Source organism: Myotis davidii, unplaced genomic scaffold (assembly GCF_000327345.1).
Source record: "Myotis davidii unplaced genomic scaffold, ASM32734v1 scaffold172, whole genome shotgun sequence".
In the NCBI taxonomy this organism is placed as follows: domain Eukaryota; kingdom Metazoa; phylum Chordata; class Mammalia; order Chiroptera; family Vespertilionidae; genus Myotis; species Myotis davidii.
This window is the reverse complement of record NW_006284343.1, coordinates 2,767,110-2,787,291: the sequence shown is the minus strand read 5'-3', so window position 1 is coordinate 2,787,291 and position 20,182 is coordinate 2,767,110. Positions and strand designations below refer to the sequence as shown.

General features: G+C 59.4%; 1 protein-coding gene across 1 annotated transcript in view; it reads left to right on the top strand.

The window, feature by feature from the left end:
• SDK2 (sidekick cell adhesion molecule 2) overlaps nt 1-20,182 on the top strand; it is a 126,972-nt gene that overhangs the window by 38,344 nt on the left and 68,446 nt on the right. The window contains exons 4-10 of the mRNA XM_006754624.2: nt 1,450-1,597; nt 7,592-7,725; nt 12,815-12,926; nt 15,407-15,597; nt 15,704-15,787; nt 17,386-17,580; nt 19,088-19,204. Coding sequence (XP_006754687.1) covers nt 1,450-1,597; nt 7,592-7,725; nt 12,815-12,926; nt 15,407-15,597; nt 15,704-15,787; nt 17,386-17,580; nt 19,088-19,204 — 981 coding nt within the window. The remainder of the gene's footprint in view (nt 1-1,449; nt 1,598-7,591; nt 7,726-12,814; nt 12,927-15,406; nt 15,598-15,703; nt 15,788-17,385; nt 17,581-19,087; nt 19,205-20,182) is intronic.

Sequence of the window (20,182 nt, the reverse complement as noted above, 5' to 3'; positions counted from 1 at the left end):
CATGGAATATAACAGCCTCTTACAGCTGACACTGTAGTAGGAAGAGATAAAGAATGTGCATGAAGAATGTTAATGCCGGGTGTGAGTCATGAGAGAGGCGGCGAGGGGGCGGGAAGGGGGGCCAGGTTGGCGCGCGGGCCCTGCCCAGCCTTCACCGCTCAGCGCCGGATCAGCCACTCCATCTCCATGAGCTTTAATTTCCTCGCTGACGAAATGGAGCTAATAAAACTGCAGAGAGGAAAAAGAAACACTATTACCATGAAATTGCTTCAAATTGTTCAAATATATCTTCAGAGTCCTGTGAAAAGTTTCTTAAATAGATAAAATTATGGCAAGAACTGGAATCAAGGTGATTTACTGACGCGATTCTTTACAGGCAGAGCCGGGTAATAGCAATTAATCAACAACTAAAATGTTTGTTTATCAACGTTGAGCTTCTCGTGTTGTCGTGATGATTCAGTGAGACGGTGCCGGCCACGCCCACCTGAAAGTGAACCTGGCGCTGGGTCCGTGTCCAACGCGTCCTTGTTCTTTGATTCTGGTTGGGTCGTGTGGGGTCATCTTTGTTGAAGAGGTTGATGCTGACACAAAACTTTGAAAAAATATATAGGATTCTATTATTTTAACACTACAAATACAGGGTACCGTGTTTAGCACTTCAACATACTCTTCCTATTTCTATGGCTGCATGACCGCGTAGGCCAAAGCATGATGGTGTAGCGCGGTCATTTCTTACGCTCAGAGACTCTGGGAGCCTTGACTCTGGACAGAGCAGAGTAGGGGCAGCCTGTCTGGGCTCTGTGATGACTGAGGTTTCGAAGACCAGGGGCGGAGGTCATCTGAGGGCCCACACGCTCACTCACGTGTTTGTGTTGACGCTGGCTGTCACCTGGGGCCCTCGGTTCCTTCCCATGTGAGCTGTTCCCATGTCTGTGGGGGCTAGATTGAGCTTCCTTCCAACATGGCGGCTGAACTTCAAGCACGAGCATCTGGAGGGCAGGGCTGAGGGACAACCTGGCCTGACTCCAGACTCTGAGGATCCAAGTTCAAATCCTGCCACTGCCCCTTCCACGGCCACATGACCTGGGACAGAGTCAAACCCTGACTCTGCCCCTTCCATGGCGTGCCCGGGCTCCCTGAGCCCATCATGTGGGCAGTATTTCAGTTGTAAAGTGTGTGGAATAACGACCAGACTCCCATGACTGAGGGACCAGTCCGTTGCTTCGTGGATACGTATGGGTAGAAATGGATGTAACCCCAAAAGTCCAAGGCAGGGCACATGATAGATGGGGCAGTGAGGTCATGAGGGTTGGTCTGAGCGTGGTGTCACCCTGCACCCTGGTCATCCTGCCGGCATCTCCCCTCCACTGTCACCACTCCCTCCCCAGGAGTGGCCAGTCTCTGCCACCTCCCCGACCCCTGACCCCGCGCGTGCTCTTCCCTCCGCAGACATGGGGAGCTTTGAGGAGGGCGAGAAGCGCCAGAGCGTCTCCCACGGAGAAGCCGCTGTCATCCGCGCCCCCCGCATCGCCAGCTTCCCGAGGCCGCAGGTGACCTGGTTCCGGGACGGCCGCAAGATCCCGCCCAGCAGCCGCATGTGAGCACCCGGGGAGCCACGGGAAAAGGGGCGCCTTGCCCTGGGAGGGAGGTTTGGGGCCAGAAAAAAAAAACCCAAACGCTGAGTGGGGCCCTTTCGCAGCAGCAGCTACTCACAGCCCTCCTGGGACACAGCAGCCTGGGGCCCTCCCACAGGACAGCCTGTGGCTTACCAGGGCCCTTCTGGGAATGTGCGTGCGAAGCCTGGGAGCAGGAAGCAAGGTCTTCCTGGGGAATCCCGGGGCTGGCCCCCTTCTCGGCTGGAGCGTCATCCTGCCTCCAAGAGCGCTCGCCAAGCCCAAACAGGCAGGCATGGGCAGAGGTGCCCTCACCATGGTCCAGGCCCAGGACTCTGGCCAGCAAGGCCCGGGGGCCGCGGGCTGGTATCGCCCCGACGGGCGCCGGCCCCTGGGTGTTTCCGGTGTGCGGGGTGCCTGGGGGTCCATGGCATGCCCGGGCTCTGTGTGTTTTGGCTGCTGGGAGGAGATGAGGCCAGGGGCCCGCCGGCAGGGAGAGAACACAGGGCTCTTTCAGCCCTAACAGAACCCCTCTGTGTGGCCCATGGCGTCGGTGGTGGCGGCCTGGCTTGTGGGCAGGAGTGAAGGAGCCAGCACCTCCACAGAGGTCTCGGGGCAAGCATTGCCTCCTGGGACACACCCGGCCCTCCCGACCCCCTTGGGGCCTGGAGCCAGCCAGGCTCTCCCTTCCGGGCCCCCCCTCGCCCCTCTCCCGGGAAAGGGGACGGACACCTTGTCGGGGCCTCCTGGGGCAGGAGCTGTAGGTGGAGCCGGCCTGCCTCTGCAGGAAGCAGGAGCTGAGAAGGAGGATCTTGCCTCTTTGGGGACCAGGACGTGTAATGAGAGAAGCGTAAGGGTCATCACACTGGCTGTCATTTAGGGGCCTCCGCTGTGTTCGCAGGCCTGGGTTAACCCTCTGTATGCCATGAGCGTCTAGAGACGCTTTTTAAAAAGTCACTTTTCGTGAGCATTTCCAACTGAAAAACATTCAAGAACGCCCAAATTGTGAGTAATATATTTATTTTTATAGCATTCATCGCAAGTTTGTTTTTTAAGTTAAATTCAAAATACCGTGGCGTGTGGGGATGGTTTCCATTTTGGACGCGTGGCAGTTGACTGGTTAAGCACACTCCATACCTCACCCTCCCCTCTGGGACAGGGGAGCACCTCCAAGGAAGACACCTCTCTCTCCTTCCCTTCTCACTCCCCAGGGGCGTGCACGCTCCAGAAACGTGTGTGGAATGAATGACGCTCAAGACCACCCTATGAGGGGGCTGGTTTTATCCCCATTTTACAGATGGCAAAGTCAAGCCCCCAACGTTTAACGACTTTGCCAGATCTCAGCACAGCGGGTTCCAGGCTTGCCAACTCCAGGCTCAGGTCCTTAATTCTGTCTTACGTAGACATTGTGTGAGAAGAGGGTCAAAGATATGGGGACAAAGTGGAACAAGTGATTGCCCTTGGAAAGAATTGGTCCTGGTATAGTGATTCTCAACCTGGTGACCTCTTGAAGTCATTTGGGACACTTTAACATATACTGATCTTTAGATCTCCCCCCCCCCCCAATTCTGACCTCATTAAATGGGATGTACCCCGGCATCAGGATTTTTAAGTGCTCTCCAGTGATTCCAATATGCAGTTGAGAACCACTGTCCTAGAATGTATCAACTACCTACAGACATGATAATGCTGCGTAACAAATGGTCCCAGGGGCCTGAAACAAGAAGTGTTTATTTGTCATAATGAATCTGCAGATTGGTGATGGTGGCTAGGCTCTGTCTCTTGGCCGGTTTAGCTGGCTATTGATGGATCAGCATGGCCGGGTGACTCATCTGTGCTCCACGCGGCTCACCCTCCAGCCAGCTTGTTCTAGCATCCTCCTCTCCTGGCAACTGCGAAGGAGCAGGAGAGAAGCAGAACCAGCTTTTTTTCAAGCCTCTGCTCACCTCCATTGGTCAAAGAAAGTCACGTGGCAGAACTCAGACTCACGAAGCAGGAGAACTGACTCTGCCTTTGGTTGAGAGGACCCGGGACATCACATGGCAGAGGCTGTGGATGCAGAACTGGGGGGAGAATTAGAGCCAAACCCCGTGCAGGGTAGCAGGAGGCCTCAGGCTGTGTGAGCCAGGTGCCCCCTTAAACCTAGTCACGGTTCAATAAGCGAACAGAGCACGGTCAACCGTTAACGCAGACAGTGAGGCTGAACTGTAGAATGCTGTGTCACACGGGTGCTGAGGCAGGTGGTGAGTCCTCGCCCCTCCCTAACCCCTTTCTGACGTTATCTCACGTGTCCGAGGCGTATCGGGTGGCATCCTGCAAGCCCATCACTTAGTCGTGGCTCCCTGGAATGCCGTGTGGAGAAGGATTCTGAGGCCTCGTTCAGACTCAGTGGAAACCCAGGTCCCGTGGGTGCCTGTCCAGACCATGAGAGATTGACAGCAGGTGCCGTGGCTGCGGGAGGGGACACGTGGGCCCTTACCTACCACAGGTGCTGTGATCGGTGGAACCCTGTCTGCATCCTCACTCCCATCATCCCTTGCCCGGCACCTTCCCACCTCCTCTTCTCATTCCTGGCCTCTGTCCTCACCCGCCTTTCATCCCCAGCAGCCCGGGCATCGGGGCAGAAGGCCTTAGGGAGCACGCGCAGGCTCCCACCTTCTCCACACACCTTCCGAGCACGATAGTGCGCCGGGGTGATGTTATCTCAGCAATTACAGCGGATTAATACTCATAACCGGGAGGAAAGGTTCCTGGTAGGAAATTCTCTGGTGTCTGTTTGCCAGAGATACCTATCTGATGAATGCCGCTGGCCGGAGGGGTGTGCAGGCCAGGGCTGCGCTCTGCCCGGCACAGCCGGTGATCAGCAGCACCTCGCCCATCCCCCGTGCTCCGCAGACCAGGTTCCTGACAGCCGGTGCTGGGGGCTTCGGGCAGGTTCTGCGATGATTTATTTTATTCTTAATTAAATGATCCATTGGGCCCCCTGGAGCCGGGGAAATAAGCTGACTTAAGAGAAGTAGCAGATGCAGGGTGGGGTGGGGGGACCTGGCAAATTGAAACCGGAGGAGGATGCCTAAAAATAGAACCCAGCCCCCCCACCCCCCGCTGGAGAGCTGAGCCCTGCCGGCCAAGCCCCAGAAAACTCCGGGCTTCTTTCAGCGCGGGTGCATGGGGGTGGGGGGGCGAGGGCCCAGTGCCAGAACAGCTTTGTGCACTTGGGAAGTGAGGTCCAGGGTGGTTCCAGAACCATCTGTGGAGCGGCCGGTCATGCCGAAGGGGGCTGTGAGCCCAGGGACCCTTTTTATAGTGCCTCCCCCCCCAGCCATACTGAGGGCAGAGGGAGGGCAGGGCAAAGGTCATTATCACTTCCCAGCCTCTGTGCCTCCTGTTCCACTCCACAGCCGGAACTCAAACCCAGGCCTGTGGGTGCTGGTCCAGGCACCGCCAGCTGCAGTAACAGACCCCCGAACCATAGATGTTTGTTTAGTAAAGGCCCACCAAGGGCGAGGGGCAGGAGGGGTGCTCCTCTCCAGTCACTGGGGGCCCCTGGTTGGTGGGAGCTGTGTCGTCATCGACAATGGGCTTCCCAGTTGTTCTGCTCTGACAGGGGGGCAGCAAGAACATGGGGATCACGCAGGGGGTTCTGTGGTCCAAGCTGAGACACCCCACTAGCTCAGCCACATTGCCCCCCGCCCCCAGATTCCAGGGGGCGGGGGTTGGGAAGGGCGGCCCCTGACTTCTCAGCGGCTACCCTACTCTATGGAGGGGGCACCTGAAATTGAAGCGGGCAGCAACCGTATCTGCCACCATGGATGCCACCCCACCTAGGACAGGGCATCTCAGCCACGACACAATGGACATTTGGGGCCCAGCAATTCCCACTGTGCGGTGCACCGTGGACTAGTAGCGCCCTGACCTCCGCCACAGGTGCTGGTCACAGCCCCACAGCTGTGGCAGCCAGATGTTGTTCCGACGCTGCCCGGGGTCGCCTGGAGGGCAGAGCCACCCCTGGTGGAGAACCACGGGCCTAGAGGATGGGTCATGACATAGACAACGTGTAGCTAAAGGGAGAGAAGGGGGTGGGGTGGGGGCTTCCTGGCCAAGGAGAAGGAACTGGAGGCGGAACTTCCTTCCCTGGATGCCAACAGGGGGCTCCTAACAGCCAGGTGAACGGGACCGTGGGACCAGCGCCCGGTGCGCCCTCCCGCCCCAGGCTTCCTTCCACCTGCTCCCGTGGCAGTGGGAGTGGCTGGGAGGCTGGAACCCCTGTGGTCCAAGCGCATAGCTGCTCCTCAGGTCAGTCCTGAGCCTGGACCGTGTGCCAGGTGAGGGCTGTGTGAGAGGGAGGGGGATGCCTCGGACCAAATGGACACAGAGCAGAAGCAGGGACCGGAACCAGAACCCCCGCCCTCGGGACTGGAAGGAACCCTCAGGAACAGGTGCTGCCACCCCTTGCTCAGATGGGGAGACTGAGGCCCAGCGAGGAGGAGGTTGCGTGCTCCTTAGGGGCTGGGCCAGAGCTCCGTTCCTGAGCTCACCCCTTGTCCCGGCCAGAGCCCAGCCTCCCTCCCCCAACCCTCGCCCACCCACAGGCTCCACTGAAGGGAGTCCCAGGTGGGGAAACGGTCGCCATCCCGGCCCGTTTTTGTTGCTTTTTAAGTATTTTAGCCTCACTGTGTCCCACCTCCATCACCGCATTAGCTGGAGGTTACAAGCGCGCGCAGAAAAAAAAGGGCAGCATTAGGGCGCCCAAGAATTGGGGCAGGAGGGCATTGCCTTCCTACTTCCCAGCGCCCTGCTGGGAACTCCCCCAGACTGCACATGAACCCCCAAATACACAGGAGCGAGGGGGCCCCAGCCAGCCCGGCTGGGGGAGCGGCTGGAGAGGCATTCATGGGGCTGTTTGTTTGAGAGCTTGTTTAAAACTCTGTAACATTCACCTAATGGGAAAATTTGAAAAGAATTCAACTGGATGTGTCCTTGTTAAACTAACATTAAGGATATTTAACAGCTGTCTCGGGCACATCGCATTAAAATCCGAGATCGACTTGACAAACTAATGGCCCTGTCTGTCACGGGGAGAGTGGGTGAGCGGAGATGACAGCGGAGCGGCGTGGGCAGTGCCCCCGGCACGGCTTCACCCACATCCAATGGGCTCCCCAGCTGCCTGCCCGGACAAGCCCCTTGTCCTGCCTGCAGACCTGGGTGCTGAGGGGCTGTGTGAGGGGGTCCCCGCAGAGGGAGCCGGACTGGGAGCCCACAGCCCACATCTGCACCCCACTGCCCGGCCACCTCCTTTTTCCCTCTCCACCAGCCCAGCCCATCCACTCCTTTGACCAGCTTTGGGGAGGTGGACACTGGTCCCATGAGGGGGTGCTGGTGGGGGATGTGAACCCCAGAAGTCCATGCTCCTGACGACCTGTGGCCTTTGGGTCAACCTAGACAAATTTAGGATGAGGATAAGGCACTGATTCTGGAATGGTCCTGTTCATTTCTAAATTTAACATCATTGCTCATCGTTCATCCATTCATTCATTCATTATTCATTCAACGTTCATTCATCATTCATTCATTCTTCATTCATTCATTCATTCTAGGACACTTCTTCAGGTGTCTGGGTGCCCCTGGTGCATCCACAGCGCTAACCACCCGCCCACATAGCCATCGATGCTGTGACAGGAAAGAGCAGACGTCCCAGGGACCTTGTGGGCACAGCCCGCAGCCCAGGCGTGGGGTGGGGACAGGGAGCCTCCGTGGACGGCGGTCTGGGACTCTGGACACATGCTGTATTGGGGTCTGGTCCCCAGAACTAGCAGCGTGTTCTCTACACACTAAGTGTGGGTGGATTGCAGGCGGACGTGGTTTGGGGAGGAGGGTTGGAGGGGGGACCCTGGAACCACCAGCTCCTGCCCTCGCTCCATCCCCGGTGGCGAGAGCCCCGCGGGCCCCTGTCAGCCGAGTCCTGTTCCCTTCCCCAGAGCCATCACCCTGGAGAATACCCTGGTCATCCTGTCCACGGTGGCTCCGGACGCCGGCCGCTACTACGTGCAGGCTGTGAACGACAAGAACGGGGACAACAAGACCAGCCAGCCCATCACTCTGGCCGTGGAGAGTAAGTACACAGCGGGCCTGGGGATGGTGCAGAGCTGACATTAAGTCTTGGGAATGGCGCTCGCGGGGGTCATGGAAAGATGGAATGGATGGTGCTGGAGGGGGAGACTCAGCCGGGGGTCGAGTGTCAGAAGCAGGCAAGGAGGGGGCTGCGTTGGGGACCCCATTCCCATGACAAGTCTGAGACCCTGCCTCAGGAGAGGGGATGCCGGGCTTGGCGGTCAGCAGGGCTCTGGAGGCCAGGAGGCCGTGGGTGGAGGAGAGGGTGACATTCCTGGACTGTGCCACCCTGGGCTCAGGTGCAGACAGGGAGAGCGGCCAGGAAGTGGGGAGCTCCTCTTTAAACAAATACACTAACCGCCTGTGCTCAGCTGGCACGTACAGGTGCAGCTTGTACCCGGAGCCAGGCCGTCCTCGCTGCGGGGACACAGCTGCCGGCCGCACTCCTGTCTGGAAGCACCTCGTCACCCATCCCCATAGACCACCCGGTGCCCCGGAACAGAGAGGCCCAGCCCTCCCCGGGGCAGCAGAGGGTAGCAATTAAAAGGGTGTCTCCTTGAGCTTCCTTTGGCAAAGAGGCGTTACTCCGAGCCAGTGATCTCCGAGCCAGTGTACTCCGAGATGGAGATGCTGGGATGTGCTCCCAGCCTGGCTGGCCCCCTCCCTCCCGGCCCCATCCCTGGGATCCAGGAGGTGGGGGCCACCCCGCAGCCCGCCCGGGCCACGGACCACAGCGTGTGCAGGATGAGGCCAGAGCTTCCCGCAGCAGCTGAGCAACCACGCAAGCTGGGGAGCCAGATGTTCCCGCCTCTGCACATCTGTCCCACCCTGCTCCAAACCCAAGTCTCATTTATCATCGCGGTGCCTCTGGGACGCACCCGCCAGCAGCAAGAGGAGGGTGCGGGCAGCATGGGCCTTCCCGTGTCCTTCCTCTGACCCCGGCCTCTGTCTGTTCCTGGGCCTTCTGAGCACCTACAACCCGCTCCCCCATTTCTGCAGTTCTCTCTCCTGCACCCCAGGTTCCAGTCTGCCTAGAGAGAGACCTGGATGCAGGGAGGAGGTTGCATTCTGGGGGCTGGCCTATCTGGGTCGCGGTGTCACCTCTGACGTTGGCCTGGGGCCAGGGTCATGGTCTAGCAGCCCATGACCTGAGGCGGCTGTTCCTGTGGGGAAAGGAATTTAACCGCCAGAGGGAGAAGTTTATCCCCAGATGTTTTTCAGTGGTCAGGACACCTAGGGTCCAGGGGCGTCCAGTGATTGGTCGGAAGCAAGGTTCATGGTCCAGGTCAAGGCCAGCCGTCGTCCTGGGTGACACACGCTCCCCTGAGACCAGAGGTCGGAGCCTCCTGTTCCATGTTCCTCCCCCTGCGCCCAATCTCCTGGCCGACTGCAGATTGTCCCCTCTTTGCTCCCTGTTAACGCCCCACGGGAGGCAGGCAGGGCCCCTCTGGACCCCGTGTCCACCGAGCCTCCTCAGCTGTCTGTCTCTCCCACCCCGGCGCCCCTCGCCTCCTGCTCTCACGCAATGATGTGTGCCTGGTACCGGATGGGAGCGGAATCAGCTGGTTTTCAGTTAATTTCTCCTCCCACGAGCGACTGTGCCTCAAAACCCTGTGCCTGTCACTGACACACATCCCTGCGTGCCTGCTGTCAGCCTGTACTCCGAGCAAATGCCTCGTAGCTGCCACCGCCACCAGCTCCAGCTCCTCATGTTTATCCCCCCGGGGCCACCCCTCCCTCCAGGGCCACCCCTCCCTCCGCTCCTCCCCCATCACCCTCTTCCCTCCTCTGCTCCAGCAGCTCAGCTTCTCAGCAGCCCTCCCAGCGATGCCCACGCTCTTCGCTCTTCGGAAACGAAGGACAGAGCCAGGCCAGTGGCCCCGGGCATTGTCCCTGCCCAGGTGTAACCCCGGTGACCTCACACGGCCTGTCACATTGTCACACTCCTGAAAACGTCCATCCCTGGGGGGTGGCCCCACCCCGAAGGATCAGACCTGCACTGCCCAATAGAAATACAATGTGAGCTACATACGCTACTTAATATTTGACAGTAGCCGAACTTTTTTTAAAAAGGGATGAGAAATGGGTGAGAAATGAATATTTTATTATATTTTACTTAGCCCAACGTATCTAAATAGCACCATGGTAACGGACAATCAATACTGGAACATATCCATGCAATACTTTACATTGGTTGTTTTTTTTTTCATACGGTGTCTTCAAAATACGTGTGTTTTACCCTTGCCACACATCTCAACCCGGACGCAAAATTTTCACCTGACATACGCGGCCTGGGTTTAGATTTCAGAAAATTTATGGCTGGGGAGGTGGGACCGTGTGCCGGCTTGCTCCAGGCTTACTTAAAAGGTTCTGGTAACTGATTCAGGGCCTGTTTTTAATTAAATGCAAATTATTTTAAATTAAATCCCATTAAATCAAAGGGGCACTGGGCACACATTGCCAGAGCTCACAGCCACCTGCGGTGCACGGCCCGGGCTGGGTTGGGAGGTCAGGCCCCAGAGGGAAGCAGCTACCCACCCACCCACCAGCCCTCAGGTGACCTGTGGCCCAGGTGAGTCATGTGGCCCATGAGCCTGTTTCCTCGGCTGTAATGGATGCCCGTGGCCCCGTGGAGTTGGGAGGATCAAAGGAGGTGACTCTGGGAGACTGGATCTCAGTGGGTGCCCCTCGTTGTGCCTGTGACCAAAATCGTCCTGGGGCGGCAGGATCCAGCTTGGCCGGAGTGGGGGGAGCCCCTCTACTTCCTCCCACCCCGAGGCTGTCTACATCAGGAGCTCGCGTGAAAGACGCCCCTTCTTTACTCAGGTTCGCCCCAGTGTCCCAGGCACATCCCCAGGAGGAAGGACTGTCTGTCGTTTATTGAGCACCTACTATGTGTCGATAGTCTGCACTCACCAGACCAGCTCAGCTCGGGAGCAGATAGGGGTGTTGAACCAGGTCTCCCTGAACCCCAGGACCCCTTCTCTGGTCCAGGGTCCCCGGCCACTGCCTGTCCCTCCCTTTGAGCCCTGTAGGCTGTCGCCTGGGCCTGCGCATGAGCTTCAGGGTCCCTGGGGTGGAATGGAGGGTCAATATCTCCCCTCTCCTCTCCCAAAGCCACCAAGCTGGCCCGAGGCCTGGGGGCAGCCTTATATTTTTAAACACCGAGGGCTCTGCTCCCCTGACTACACTGTGGGGCACCACTCAGGCCCCCCCCCCGTCTCCTCCTTGGGCCCCATCAATCTGGGTACCTGCACACCCAGATATAATAAACACCGTAGAGTACACTTTTATGGATTCAGCTATATCAGCAGCCTTCAATCGGATCGCATTTTATGGCCCCTACATAGGCTTTTATATTGTTGCAATTATTTTATTTTATACGCTTCTTTTCTTCCCCCCTTCATTTTACTTTATTTTTGACATTTTATTCCCATTCGACTTGGACCTTTCCCAGCCAGGCCTTGAGCGCAGGCGGGAAGACCTGCCCAGGGCTGACTGGGGTGGCCGGGATGGCGGTGGAGCCCCGCGAGCCCTCCCCATCAAGGATGACCCATCTATCGCTGTCGCCCGGGCTGTGTGTGTCATGGGGCCTGCCACCTCCAAGCCTCCTGGATGGGGGCCAGGGAGACGGGTCATTTTCTGTGGGAGAAAAGTCCTCAGTTGTATTTTCAGGAGCCCGAGCAGGCGTGCAGGGGATATTGGGGTTTCCGCCAATGTTGGGGCTACCCTGCCCCACAAAGATTAAGACTCAGCCACTTCTTAAAGGAAAGGGCACTGCCTCTCTGAGGAGGCTTTGGTTACTTTGGTTTGGTTTTGTTTTTATTGATTTTAGAGAGGGGAAGGGAGAAGGATAGAGAGAGATAGAAACATTGATGAGAGAGGAACATCCACATCCATCAGCTGCCCCCTGCACTGGGGATCAAGCCTGCAACCCAGGCATGTGCCCTGGCCGGGAATCAAACCGGTGACCTCTTGGTGCATAGGTCGATGCTCAACCACTGAGCCACACCGGCCAGGCTGTTTCATTTTAATGAAGCCCACTCCTGCTCAGTTCTCACCATCAACCCTGGGTTAGTACATCTATAGTTCATTCACTTGTTCACCTGACAAATGTATTTGCTCACCTACTGTGTGCCAGACAGCATTTCTCGTGCTGGAGGTGTGGGAGAGGGGAGGAGAGCAAGACTTTCCAGGTCAGCCCAGGCTCCTGTAACCCTCCTAAGTAGTCCATCTCCAAATACAGTCTCCTGAGGGTTAGGGCTTCAACATGGGTATTTAAGGGGAGGCACAATTCAGCCGCAAGCGAAGATCCGTGAGGTTCCGGCCACAAGCAAGGTATGAGTTTCCTGGGGCTGCTGTAACAAGGTGCCCCCGCCTGAAAGGCCGATCCCAGAATTTCATTCTCTCGCAATTCTGGAGGCCAGACGTCTGAAAGCAAGGTGTCTGCAGGCCCAGGAGCCTTCCGCGCCTCCCCTCCCTTCCGCTGGCCCCAGCGATCTTTGGTTTCCTTGGCTTGTAGATGCATCCCTCCCATCTCGGCCTCTGTCCGCACCTGGCCCCCCGCCCGCCCCCCCGTGGCTGTGTCTGAGTCACCCTCTTCTTATTGGGACGTGTCCTATCGGCAGAGGGCCCAGCCTGATGCAGGAGGGCCCCGTCGTAGCCTGCTCACTTCTGCAAAGGCCCCTTTTCCACGCGTAGCTGCTGTGGACGTGAATTTGGGGAAACACTGTTCAAACCAGTACGGGGGGGTTGCGTTCTGGTGGAAGAGGCTGAACTAGAGGAAGGAAACCAATGAGATAAACGCAGGTGGGGAAGGATGTGGAGGCCTCACACAGGACCGGGGGAGTGTGGAAGGCCCTGGAGGTCTCCAGTGGGTCTCCATGGAGACCCCTCAGCAGAGGAGGGGGAGAGGTGAGGGGTCCCTGGGGTCAGTGTCCGGAGGTTCAGCGTGGGCTGCTCGGGTGGCTGCCCTGTGGCCACCCGCCCACCGGAAAAGGATGGGTGTCTGCCTGGCATCAGCCTCTAGCAGGCGCTGGGCAGAGATGGGATTTCTGGCTCTTCCCGGCTAACACCTGACCTCTCCCCAGATGTAGGGGGGCCTGCTGACCCCATCGCCCCAACCATCATCATTCCTCCCAAGAACACCAGCGTGGTGGCCGGGACCTCGGAGGTGACCATGGAGTGCGTGGCCAACGCCAGGTGGGCAGTGCCTCCCTCCCCCTCCCCCTTCACTCCCCACCCAGGGGCTGCTCCGAGGAGACCTGTTGGAATTCAGGAAGGCCCTGGGGTGTCATATGAGAACCCGTGAAAGGAGAAAGGGTATTCAGCCCGAAGGAAGGACAGAGGGTGGCCGTGCCAGCTGCTGCCGCAGGCTGTGGATACAAGTAGGCCGGCTCGTTCTCTGCGGGCCGACAGGAGAGGTCGGGCTCCGGTGGAAGCTGGAGGGCTGCCGGTCTCAGCCCAGGATACTGGGGATGTGGGGGGGCGGGGGGTCCTCTCAGTCCAACCCTCAGAGCAGCCTAGAGACGGGCCGGGGCCTCTGCCCATGACGCCCTCCCTGCAGGCCGGCATGTGCCAGGAGACAGCTCACGTGATGGACTTTGCGGAGGGCAGACCTGCGCTCAGGGGCAATCCAGGCCCCTTCCGAGGCGTGCACAACCCTCACCGTTTTTGTTGTTGTTAATCATCACCCAAGGATATTTTCCCATTGATTTTTAGAGAGAGTGGAAGGGAGGGGGAGAGACAGAGAGAAACATCGATGTGAGAGAGACACATGGATTGGTTGCCTCCCGCACGTGCCCCAACTGGAGCGTGGGATCAAGCCTGCAACCCCTGTATGTGCCCTTGACCAGAATCGGTCACTGAGCCAACCAGCTAGGGCCAGGACCCTCATGTTCGCCACACAGGGAACAAATACTTCCATCCTGTGTGCGGTGCCGTGTTGACTGTGTGTGGTGCTGTGTTGCCTGTGTGTGGTGCCGTGTTGACTGCGTGTGGTGCCATGTTGACTGCATTTGGTGCCGTGTTGACTGTGGTGCCGTGTTGACTGTGTGGTGCCGGGTTGACTGTATGTGGTGCCATGTTGACTGCATGTCGTGCCGTGTTGACTGTGTGGTGCCATGTTGCCTGCATGTGGTGCCGTGTTGACTGTGTGGTGCCGGGTTGACTGTATGTGGTGCCATGTTGACTGCATGTGGTGCCATGTTGACTATGTGGTGCCATGTTGACTGCATGTGGTGCCGTGTTGACTGTGTGGTGCCGGGTTGACTGTATGTGGTGCCATGTTGACTGCATGTCGTGCCGTGTTGACTGTGTGGTGCCATGTTGACTGCATGTGGTGCCGTGTTGACTGTGTGGTGCCGGGTTGACTGTATGTGGTGCCATGTTGCCTGCATGTGGTGCCGTGTTGACTGTGGTGCTATGTTGACTGTGTGGTGCCGTGTTGACTGCATGTGGTGCGTGTTGACTGCATGTGGCACTGTGTTGCCTGCCTCCCCACACAGCCTTTTTCTCCCCAACAACCACTCCCCGGCAGAGAGGGCACTACTCCAGGGCTCAGAGAGAGCAGGCCGCCCGCCCGCGGTCACCCTGCTGCTGAGAGCAGAATGAGCGAGAGAACAGGCCACCCTGAGGCCGTGCTCACGGCCGTGTCTGGGCCTCGGCCTCCTGGGCGGTGACACGGGAAGGCCCGAGCACCTGCCTCGGTGGCCAGGCCTGGGGCCGGGTGCTGGCCCAGCCTGCCCTGACTCCTGGTTCCTGCTCCCGAGGGACGAGGGAGGTGATGGGTGGGGGAGACCAGTAACCCTGAGGTCACCCCGCCAGAGGCTCCCGGAGAGTGTGACCCTGCGGGGAGCAGCGTTTCTGCGAGTCCGCCCCTTGGGGCCCAGGTGTCTCACGGGTGTGGGCAAGGCCACCGGGGGCAGCCAAGGCCTGAAGGCTGTGCAGTAACACCGATGCAGGAGACCCGCGGTGAGGAGCCTGCCTCATGGCACTCACACCACTGTTGCCCAAACCTACTCGGCCACGGAACCCCCTTTCATGGACCCTCTGAACACCCTGTGGAACTAACACAGACACCCCCCTCCCCCGGCAGATTGGCCTTTGGGGACCCACCAGGTGCCAAACAGGAGAGCCAGGCAAGACCAGTCTCAGGGAGCCTTGGGGGTGCCAGAGGGTTGGGGGGGAAGGGCTCGGCTCCCATCCTCACCCCATCGAAGTTGGGGGATGGGTACATCCATCCACCTGCCTGTGTCTCCCCATCTCCACACTTTGGGTGCTTCCCTCGTGTTCCTCCTCGTCACGTTCCCTCGCCTGTAACCATCTCCTGTCCATCTGCTGAGTTACATTCGGGGCCTGGCTCACAGGGAGGGCAGAGGAGAAGGGTTCCCCGTGAAGGAAGCTTCCAGCTCTCGGAGCCCCAGGCACTGAGTTGTTCTGAGGGCTGCCGCTGCGTTCATGCATCCACCTTCACCCCAGCCCCGCTGAGCACAGCTGCCCCATTCTACAGATGAGGAAACTGAGGCCCAGAGCACTGAAGGAACATGCCTAAGGGCTTAGAAAATGCCAGGAGGCTGGGCAAACCCAGGCGACCTGGCCCTGGGCCTCACTCCTCACCCCTGCCTGCCCCCCGGCCTCCGGAAGTCCCTGTGGCTGAGTGCCTGCTCCCTCCCCCGCTCCAGGCCCCTGATCAAGCTGCACATCCTTTGGAAGAAGGATGGGGTGCTGCTGTCAGGCGGTATCAGCGACTACAACCGCCGGCTCACCATCCCCAACCCCACGGGCAGCGACGCCGGCTTCTACGAGTGCGAGGCCGTGCTGCGCAGCAGCAGCGTCCCCTCCGTCGTCCGTGGAGCCTACCTGTCTGTGCTGGGTGAGATGGAGCGGGGCCGCTGGGCGGGTCCCAAAAGGGTAGGGGCAGCATGGTTATATCATAAGGAGCATGGCTCTGATCCCCTCCCCTGTCTTTCTTCCTGCAGAACCACCTCAGTTTGTCAAGGAGCCAGAGAGACACATCACAGCAGAGATGGAGAAAGTGGTGGACATTCCCTGTCGAGCCAAAGGTAACATGGCGGGCGGTGGGAATGAAGGGGGACAAGGACCACCGAACCTTCAGCCTCTCCTGTCTCTGTCACGGACTTTTCTCAGCTCCACCTCCTTCTCCAGGCACCATCGCTGAGCAGTCTGGCTGTGAGCTACACCCCAGGGAAACAAACAGGCCAAATTACCGTAATCTCGGGCCTGGGAGTCAACCTAGGTTATCATAACTTGAGGGTTACAAACGAACCCAAATTACTGTGATTTCAGAATAGGTGACAGGCCCAAATTGCCCATAATTGGAGAGTTGTCGACACTGCCCAATTGCCGGCATGTCAGAGCTAGGAGGACGTGGGTGCATCTCGCCCTGCATGTGCCTCGGAAGGTCCGCCTGGTTTCTGGGTTATGTTGTTCCCTCTCCACCACCCCCCCACCACCACCATTTCTACTTGACCTCCCGGTCAGAGCTCCCAGGGAATTTTTGCTTTTCCCATCGCCACCCTCCCTCCTTCTGGGGCAGCTGAGCCAAAACACAGCCCCCGAAACCAGGATGAACTCAGGGGCGGGCGGTGGGACGTGACCTCATAATGAGCAGAGAGGCAGAATGTAGCTCAGGCAAGCAGGGAGTGACGGGGACCGGGGACCCACCTGGGGGAGGCGGGATTCATGCATTCAGTCAACATCCATTTTTTCCGACGGCTCGCCCTGTGCTGAACGCTGTTCCCGGGGCTGGGGAAGATACTGGAGGAACCAGGCAGCCAGGGCCCTGCTGTGGGAAACTGACGTTCCTGTGAGGCGGGCAGACAATCCAAGAAACAAATAAAGATCCCTCATTTCCTCTCGTCTAAAATGCCAGGGGTCCTCAGACGCCCCATTATTTTATGTACCACTGAGAAAGGAAAAAGACCGCCAATTAAATTATGACGTGCTGTCAACGGGGAGACGGCCTGCTCTCGCAGGCGTTACAATGTGAAGGAACGTGCATCGTTGAGTGGATGCAATACGGGGCCATGGAATGTCGGGGTGCAAAGCGCTAGCGAGGAAACACAGGCGGTCTTTGGGGGCACGGAGCCAGGGTGCACTTTTGAACGGATGTGGGGAGCTCTCTAGGGAAGTTACATTTGAGCAGAGAGGCCTGGAGGGAGAGTAGGGGGCATTGGGGGTACCTGTGGGGAGGCTGAGAGGCAAGGGGAGCCCCCCTTTACTCTGTTGTGCAGACCATGTACGGGGGCTTCTGGGGGTCCCCAAGGAGTCCTGGTCCCCTCCGCGTGCTCCTTGCCGTGGGCTCTGTGGTCGCGTGGGGTTGGGGGACCCACTCCCAGCGGGAGGTTCCCCAAACGCACAAGAATCTCTGCCAAATGTTTCAGGAAAAAATGTCTCATTTGGCCAATCCAGCATCCCCAAGCTGAACAAATCCAGGACATTTAAAATTGTCTTGGAGCACCTGCTCTCTAAGAATTTGAGAACATCCTCCCCCTCTCCCAGGGCGAATCGTACCCGTCTGAGAAGATTCTAGAAACCAAGTCACCCAGGGACCCGCTCACAGACTCTGGGCCTCCACTGTGCACCCCTCAGGTGGGAGTGAGGGAGGGAGGCTGGCGGCTGACTGTCCCCCTCTCCCCAGGTGTGCCCCCGCCCTCCATCACCTGGTACAAGGACGCGGCCGTGGTAGAGGTGGCGAGGCTGAGCCGCTTCCGGCAGCGCGGGGACGGGGGCCTGCAGATCAGCGGGCTGGTGCCCGACGACACGGGCATGTTCCAGTGCTACGCCCGCAACTCCGCCGGCGAGGTGCAGACGTCCACCTACCTGGCCGTCACCAGTAAGTCCCTCCCGTCCTGCCCGGAGCCCGTCCCAGCCAGGACCAGCTCTGCTCCAAGCCAGGGCCCCTGGGGACAGAGACAGGGCCCCAGAGCACATCCCAGGCAGTAGCTGGGGAAGAGGGGGGGCACAAGCCACTTACACCCACTGCTCCCGCAGCCCCACATTCAGTGCCCAGAGGAGGCCTCGGTCCCCATGCGCCCTCCCAATGTCCTGGCCGAGGACGGGCTCTGAGAGGCTCGGGCATTCCAGCTGCCCCGGTTCCCTCCCTGCAGGCTGACGCGGCCCGTCCCCGCCCAGCCGACCTGTTCGCTTCTCCAAAGAGGAGAACCAGCACTTTATCGATGTATATATTGGTTTCAGAGAGGAAGGGAGAGGGAGAAAGAGAAACATCAATGATGAGAGAGAATCATTGATCTGCTGCCTCCTGCACGCCCCACACTGGGGATCGAGCCCACGAGCCCACAACCCGGGCATGTACCCTGACCAGGAATCAAACTGTGACCTCCTGGTTCATAGGTCGATGCTCAACCACTGAGCCACGCCAGCCGGGCAAGAGCCAGCACTTTAACCTCAGCTCCCCGACTCGCCAATCCCGTCCCCCAGGAGTCGCTTTGGGGTGGTAATAGTGGCCCTGCCCCCTGAGTGGAGCTGACTTGGCCCTCGGGTGGCACTGAGAGTGGCCACACGGAAGCTCTGCAGATGCCATGTCTGCCGGGCCCTCATCTCCGCACCAGGGCTGGTCACCAGGCCACAGAGGCCATGGGCAGAGAGGAGCTGGGTCGCCCCCAAGGCGGGATGGGCAGGATGGCTGCCATCGAGCCTGCAGCTTCTATGAGCCCGGCCGGGGCCGGTCCGTGTTGGAGCCTTGCACCCACACCCGCCTGGGCAGGGGGTTCCGCGGGGGCCAAGGTCAGGGAAGGGGACAGAAAGCGTCTGCTCTGACGTTGAGGAGGCAGGGCCCACCCAGGCGGCTGGGCTCGGTGGCCGGCCTCTCAGACAGTGGGCATGTCCGATCGGCCATAACTGTTATCTGTTTTAAGAAACCAGAGTCTCAATGTCATGTTTGATGATGGTGAATCCATTTCCCTGATCATGGGGGTGTGAGCTGCTCTTGGGAGTCCTCAGTTTCCCCCACAGGGAGGCGTGAGAAGCAAGGCAGGGTGGGAACTGGCGTCACCTGGGTCGTTCCGCGGGGTGGGTGACGTGGGGAGCCCTCGAGGGTCCTCCCGGTCCCTTCCCGTTGCTGCCACCCCGTGAGGCCCCTGCAGCCTTCCCCCACGGGGGAGAGAGAGGCCCACACCAGGGGGGGCCCTCCCCGCTGCAGCTGAGCGGCCCCGCTGTCTCCGGGTGGGTGACGTGGGGAGCCCTCGAGGGTCCTCCTGGCCCCTTCCCATTGCTGCCACCCCATGAGGCCCCTGCAGCCTTCTCCCACGGGGGTAGAGAGGCCCACACCAGGGGGGGTCCTCCCAGCTGCAGCTGAACGGCCCCGCTGTCTCCCTTCGCAGGCATCGCCCCCAACATCACCAGGGGTCCCCTGGACAGCACGGTGATTGACGGCATGTCCGTGGTGCTGGCCTGTGAGACGTCAGGGGCCCCGCGGCCGGCCATCACCTGGCAGAAAGGTAGATGAGACTGGTCTGCTTTGGGGGGGCCGGGAGCGGGCATGGCAGTCCTCCGTGCCAGTCTGGAGCCAGCCGGGTTGGGGGGGTGTCGCAGGTACAGTTGTGAAGGTCCCGCGGCACAACTCGGGGGGGCACCTGTCACACCCCAATGAGTGCCCCCCGCCCGCCACCCGCCAGGCTCAGGGCACAGCTCAGCGTCTCCAAGACCTGTGGCCTTGGGCGAGCTGTTCAGGCCCCCTGCGACCCCAATGAGTGCCCCCCACCCGCCAGGCTCAGGGCACAGCTCGGCGTCTCCGAGACATGTGGCCTTGGGCGAGCTGTGCAGGCCCCCTGTGCCTCAGGTCCCCTCTGTAATGGGGACAGTGTGCTTCGGGGTGGCATGCTCCCTGGTTAGTGTTCTGTGGGTGTTCGTGCAGGTAGGAGGGCTCCGACGCCTGAGCCAGCCAATCCCAGCCGCCCACCTAAGTCCACCCACTCTGTGTGCCTCCTGCCCCCTCTGTCTCACACTCCCCTTCACAGCTCTCCCATGCACACACATGTGCACACATGTACACACACATACCTCCAAGCCTCGGCTCAGAGGCACCTTCCCCACGGGACACGCCCACCCCCGTGCCCCAGGCCCTCCTCACGGCCCGCCCGCCGTATTCCCTGGCGTCCAATACACACGATCGCTTACTGCGCTTATTGCCACCTCCCTGCGAAGGCAGAGCTGTCAGCTGTGTCCACTGCTGTCCCCCTGGAGCCTAGAGCAGAGCCTGGCACATAGTAGGTGCTCAGTCAGTATGTGCAGGGTGAAAGTCACCGCACCCAGGCATGTGCCTAGACACGGAACTAGACACACACACCTAACACGCTCGCTAGTTCAGTGTGTCTGCACACGTGTGCAGACAGACACACCTACCCGCAGGCCTGCCTGGAGAATCTCCCCCTATACGGACAGGTGGGTTTTTTTAAATGGAGACAGCCACGAAAACC